A 6,071-nucleotide genomic window follows, 5' to 3' on the forward strand; every position below is an offset into this window, starting at 1 on the left:
GCAGGTCCCTGGAGAAGCAGCTCAGTGGGCAGCCACCACTTGCAGGACTCACCACAGTGAGCCCGGTGTCCACGTTGGTCTCCGCTGCCTGCCGAGGGATGCGGCTCTCCTGGAGAGAAGCCCGCAGCTTGCTGCTGGCCCGCCTGTGGAGGGAGGAGGAATCCCACCACGACCAGGCTGCTGGGCCACTCTGAGAGGAGCAGAGCTGCCTGTGAAGGGCTTCACTTTGGTCAGATGTTGTTTTACCCTTCATGGCTCTGACCTCCCGGCTTCTCTGTCCCAGATTACCCTGCTTCACAGGGAGAGGGGCTGGGACAGCATCCTGCAGGATTTTTTCATTGCCTGCACTATTATGCTGACGGGAAAGCTCAACATTTGTTTCATGGGGCTTGGAGCTGTCTTGAACCTGTTGAAGAAAATTTGAAGAGAACCTCATTAACATATCATCCTGGCTCAACCAAACGATGATGCTCTGGCCCAGCTCACTATGCTGAAATCACCTGCAACCCGAGCCAGCCAGAGCCCCACTGGAGAACGGCACAAGCCTGAGCGGTGGCAGATGAAGGGTAATGTAGATAATGTGGTGCACATGGAGAAAAACAACCGCAGCTTCACATACGAAATGCTAGCTTTGAGCTGACCATAACCCAGGGTCTCATTTTTGTGGCAGCACCACGTTAGCACCAGTTCAGTGCCTGACAGCAGTCTAGAAAGCAAATTAAATCTTAAGAATTATTCCAAACAAAATGGAGAACATTGTTATGCACAGTGCAGCTCTGGTCCCAAAGCTGGGCCACGGTTCCTGTCCCTTGCCTGCAGCACACAATAGAGTATCATGGAGCTGGAAATGCTCAGAAATAGACAGCAAGGATAACTGCAAGTATAGTAAAGGAACAATCATGTATGCCAGGAATATTAAGTCTGGGGAAAAAAAAACCCCAAACAAACAGTTTGGGGGAGGGAGAGGATAAAAGACTAAAATACCATGAGCCACTTGGGGAAAAAGATAGGTATTGTCCATTCCCTGCCACCTGCAATGCAAGAAGCAGAGGCCATCAAATGAAGCCAGCTGGAGCCAGTTCCAAAGGAAGGTGACAGCAGACCCAGGGAAGTCGCTGCTAAGGTATGTTGTGGATACAAAGCATTTGTGTGGATTCAGAGGGAGGCTAGATAAACACCTGGAAAGGAGAGTCACTGCAAGTTACCACAGCTGGCTCTCAAAGACCCTCGAGTTTAAAGCAGGCGGCTCAGGAGTGTATTGGTGGGGTGTTACACATGCACTTGTCTTCTTGCTGTGCCTGCCAAGGCAGCCACTATGGCCAGCTGTGGGCAGACAGCTGTGGCTGAAACCCAGGCCAGACAAAAAACCAGAATCACCACGCAGTATCAATCCAGCTCTTACACCTCCGTTTGGGATTTTCCTGATGGCAACATGCACACATTGTGGTGCTTGTGGGCAGCCTTCAGAGGGCTCTCAGGGCCAGTGGACGCACATGACAGATTTGCTGCAGGTGACCTAAACACAGCACACACAAATAGCTGTGCCAGTCCCAAAACCTTCTTGGAGGCATCAGATCTACAAATTCTGACCATCTGTTTTTGGAAAAAAACTTGTTCAGGAAGCTCTGGATCAAATGGCTTTCCTTTAAAAGGGTGGCTGGGCAACATGTGGACCAACACTAACCTGGGGAGGAGATACGCATCAGGCCAGCAAGACCAATGAGACCAGGACCTGCTGAGTATGTCCCACTTGTTCCCATGGAGCGTGCTGTGCACCAGCCCAGAGCAAGGCACCCACCTCACCAATCCTCTGCAAGACTAAAGACACTTTTCATGTCCCTGCTTAGAGAACAGCACATGGAGATGGTCCTACTTTTCTAGTTAAGACTCCTACTTGAGTGTTAAGGCTAAACTTGTAAAATTTGAGCAACAGAGATCTCCTGTAAACACTCAGAGAAGAGGAGGACATGGAACAGAACAGTAATTAGTGAGCAACTTCAGCGGAAAAGGAGAGGATGTGGTTTATTTGCTTCTTTATCAGACTAGGTGGTTTGGTTATCTCTTCCCCAGTAAAACCAAGAAAAGAGTTCTTGCAGGCTCAGGGGAAAATGGCAGCTCCCTGGGGGTGGCAGTCCACAAGCAGAACATTGGATTTTGTTTGCAATAAGGCAGAAAGTCAGGGTGAGAGTGGAGGCTGGGGGCAGGGGGGGGCGGGGGGCAGAGTGGAATAAATCTTTTGCAGGTACTTAGAATAAAGATTTACAGTATGAACAGCAGAGTTGCAGAATAAAGCAATGCGTGCTAGGCTGTCAGTGTGCTGCGTGGAGCACAGACACAAGATACACATCCTGAAGTTCATGTGGACTCGAAGTTTCCTTTGCCAGGAGCACAGTGCAGCACGGCTACACCCCCAAAAAGCCTCCAAATTTCCTGACAGTGAATTCATGTATGTCTGTCAGCTTAAAGACCTTGTATCTACAGCAGGAAGAACCAGAGTAATTTAGGAAGGGACCTCAGGAGGTCACCTGGCCCAGTCCCCTGCTCCAGGCAGGACCAACTTCAGAACCATGTGAAGATGCTCAGGGCCTTGTCCAGTCCAAGTGGGTGGCCAATGAGTTTGTAAAGTGATACAGAATGAGAAGTACACCAAGGCTGCCCTGAGGATTAGTGTTCAGGGTAGCATAAAAATAGGCCTTACAGAATAATTAATTTGATCTGTAACAAATGAGCTCTGGAAGGAAAAAGAAAAAACACAGGATGGGCAAATTATTTAAATATTCAAATTACAAGAAACAATAATCAGAGGTGGGAGGGCTTGTTATCATGGAAAGAAAGCACACTGAGCTAAACTGCCCTCCGGCTCACATGTATAATTCCCACTATGTATCATCTCAGCACAGTCTTTTTTGTTGTTCTTTATTTATTTGTATTTATAGAACCTCTGGACTGCACACTTAAACAGAAAAGGCAGAGATTTCCTATGACACATTTCTTTGGCACTTTTGCCCAACTGCAACTCACTCAAGAGCTCACAAAAGCTACTGCAGGTGATGATGTATCAACACTATACTTACGATACATCTGGTTTTGGATGCTAAAAATTTGCTTTCAAAAACATTTATAACATATTGACTTATCAGAAAAAGAATAAGCTGCTATGACCATTTGATTCAGTCAGGGAAGATGCTCAAAAGAGCATTAATGCTTCTAATTTCAGGGAAGCAGTAATGATGTTAATTTAACAACGTAAAAATATTCCAAGGATCTGTGCTTATATTTATCAACAGCATCACAGCACTGGCAGATAGCAATGACTGCATTTACAAGTTCAAATGAAAATATGAACAAGTAAAATCTTAATTGCCATTTTGAACCAGTCCTGCTTTCCTTGCAATAAATAAGTAAGTAAATAAATAAATATAACCTCCTCCTCTCAGAGCACCACAGCCACATACCTGAAGCAGAATTGTATTTCCATCATAGTCTTGTGTTTGCCACCTGGTGCTACTGATAGGAATACACGGGTTAGGCAGGAGAGGCACCAGCTGCCCCATTTCTTGCACCTTGAACTGCAAGGCTGATGACTCCTTCGGCTCAGCAGCCACCCCAAAGGGCAGCTGCTTCAAGCAGAGCTGCACGGCAGTGTTTTGGGTTGCGTACAACACAAAGACACAGAAGTTACTTTTCTGTATGGTTGCTTCTTTCTGTAGGATCATCTCATAGAGTCTCACTGCATCCTCATAGTTATCAAAACTGCAGTAGAGGGTGACACGCAGGATTTCAGGGCCACAGTGCACCCGCCTGATGCCCCACACAGGCATCTGGTCATCCAGGCCGTAGAAGTCCTGGTGAGCTGGGGCATAGGGGTGGCTTCGTGCATGAGCAATCTGAGCACACTGGTAGCGCCAGGGTGGACGCTGGAATTGCTCATGGACCTGGAAAATCCGTTCTTCTCCCAAGTCCTCGTGCAGAAAAAGAAGAACACATATTCCGGGAAAGCCGCAGCTTCTCTTACGATACCTTTCATAGTATTTCAATGGAGTAACTCGCTCAGACACCAGGAAAAGGCGAATGTCCGGGCAGATCCACTCCAAAAGCCGATCCAGCGTTTGCTGCAGAAGCAACGAGTGTTCCAAATTGGCGAGGAGATGCACAGTCATCAGAGAGTCTACTCTGCCATCCATTGCAAAGGCTCCTGACAAAAAACACAGACAGACAAACTGGTGCCTTCCCTCTCCTTCTCCTACTACTGGAGCCCCAGTAACACGAGGGGTGTACTCTAAGACTTCAACAGAATGAATTCAGTCTTCTACAGGCTTTGCAATAACCCGGTGCTGTAGGCAGGTACGCACAGTTAACGTGCACGAGGAGGCAGGCAAAGAGCGACAAGGCATGACCAGTCTCAGGTCATTCACATCACAGCAGAGCTCCGCTGAAGGCTCATTTTCTGACTCCAACACTTGAGCTCTGGTCCCTGTGTACCTGTGACTGACATGTCCAGAAACACCTCTGTGTCCTCATGCTCTCGTCCTTCACAGCACAGGGCAGCAGAGATGAAGAGCACTGAAACACAAAAGCAATGATTCTCCCAGATGAGATGACACTGTCAGGACACTTGCCTGTCAGCAGTGGACACAGACACTCTGGATCCAGCCGAGTCCCACCAGCACACATCTCTGTGTGTTCGCCACCTTTTGCAAAGGCAATGTGGCACTTGTGTTTGAAAACCTCAGCATATTTTCTTGGAGCCAGCAGGCTGGCTTTAGCACGTTGTGAAAAGCTTGTGATCTTTGTGAGTCACACCCTTCTGGGGCATACAGATAAGCCATTCTTTAAAAACAAGGAAGGAAAACAGACTAACAAAAAAAAAAAAACCCAACATGTGAACACAACAGATAACAAAAAGGGCAAATATGAATCAGGCTCAGGAAAGAGGAGCTTTGGGAAAAAACCTCAACTCCTAGTTACGCACTTCACAACACAGGTAGCTCACTGCCTAGCTGGAAACCAGGTCCTGGGTTATTACACACAACACAAAAGCTGGTACTAGGCTTCCTCTTTTTTTCCTCCCTTTTTTTTTTTTTTTTTAGATGCTGGGATATCTCTGTAATCAGTACCCCCCAGCAAACTCCTTTTTTTTTTTTTTTTTTGCCTTGCTCCTTGGGTTTACACATTGGTACTTAATTTAGCTTATTTTGTAGACTAGGAATGCTGAAAATACACCTCTTTACAGGCCTCTTCTAGTCTGGGCAATAAATCACACTGTCCCTTCATCTACCTTATTTTGTCAACCCAGGAGCGATACATACAAGTCAAGCCAACCCCCATTTTCTATACAGAACTGGCCCACTGCAGCCAGTATTTAAATCAAAACTGGAGCCTCCGACAATGTATCCAGCTCCATCTAATTAAATGCAACACATCTCTCTGCTGACAGACCAATTTCCCTCTCAAACAGCCAAGCACACAAACAGTGGTTCGCTGTGCAGAAATCTCAGCATTAATAAAAGTCTGTTATTCAAAACTCTGAACTAATTTCTTAACACAACCCTCGCATTATATTCAACTAAGCAAAACCTCCAAGGTCTAAAGGTAGCGGTGCCATGGTTTCCTTTACACAGAAGATCACTCTCGCTGGTAGAAATACACATTCATGCTTTAAAACCACACTGACACCAGTGTGCAATAAAACTAAAAAGGCTGACTAGAAAGTGAGGAAAACAAATTAATTTGCACCAACAGAGACAAACCCACCCGCAACACTTCCGAGCAAGTAACAACTGTTGGGAGGGAGGCAAAATATCCGTCCTTCGGACAATTGCAGGAAGAGAGCAAAGAGAAGAGTGCAAGTGCTCAAATGCTCTAGATGAGCTCTGAACAACACAATTTTACTAAAATATGGAAAAGGAAATGATTCATCAGCTCTCTGCTACAGGGCAGAGGCAAGCAGCCATCTGCCTTCCTGCCTGTGAGGGAAAGGGGAATTTTGCCTGTGCAAGAAAACACTGAAACTAAAAGTCCATCGGGGCTTGGTTTGCAGCTGGAAACACGAGCTGCACGTCGGGGTCCCT

The 6,071-nt window shown here is 46.6% G+C and overlaps 1 protein-coding gene across 1 annotated transcript in view; it reads right to left on the reverse strand.

Moving 5' to 3' along the window:
* FAM124B (family with sequence similarity 124 member B) overlaps positions 1-4,184 on the reverse strand; it is a 4,374-nt gene extending 190 nt beyond the window's left edge. The window contains 3 exon segments of the mRNA XM_010178283.1: position 1; positions 4-406; positions 3,456-4,184. The exon segment at position 1 is cut by the window's left edge and continues 190 nt beyond it. Coding sequence (XP_010176585.1) covers position 1; positions 4-406; positions 3,456-4,184 — 1,133 coding nt within the window.
* Positions 4,185-6,071: the final 1,887 nt, after the last annotated feature.

The sequence above is a fragment of the Antrostomus carolinensis genome, unplaced genomic scaffold (assembly GCF_000700745.2).
Source record: "Antrostomus carolinensis isolate BGI_N321 unplaced genomic scaffold, ASM70074v2 scaffold10781, whole genome shotgun sequence".
NCBI classification, from domain to species: domain Eukaryota; kingdom Metazoa; phylum Chordata; class Aves; order Caprimulgiformes; family Caprimulgidae; genus Antrostomus; species Antrostomus carolinensis.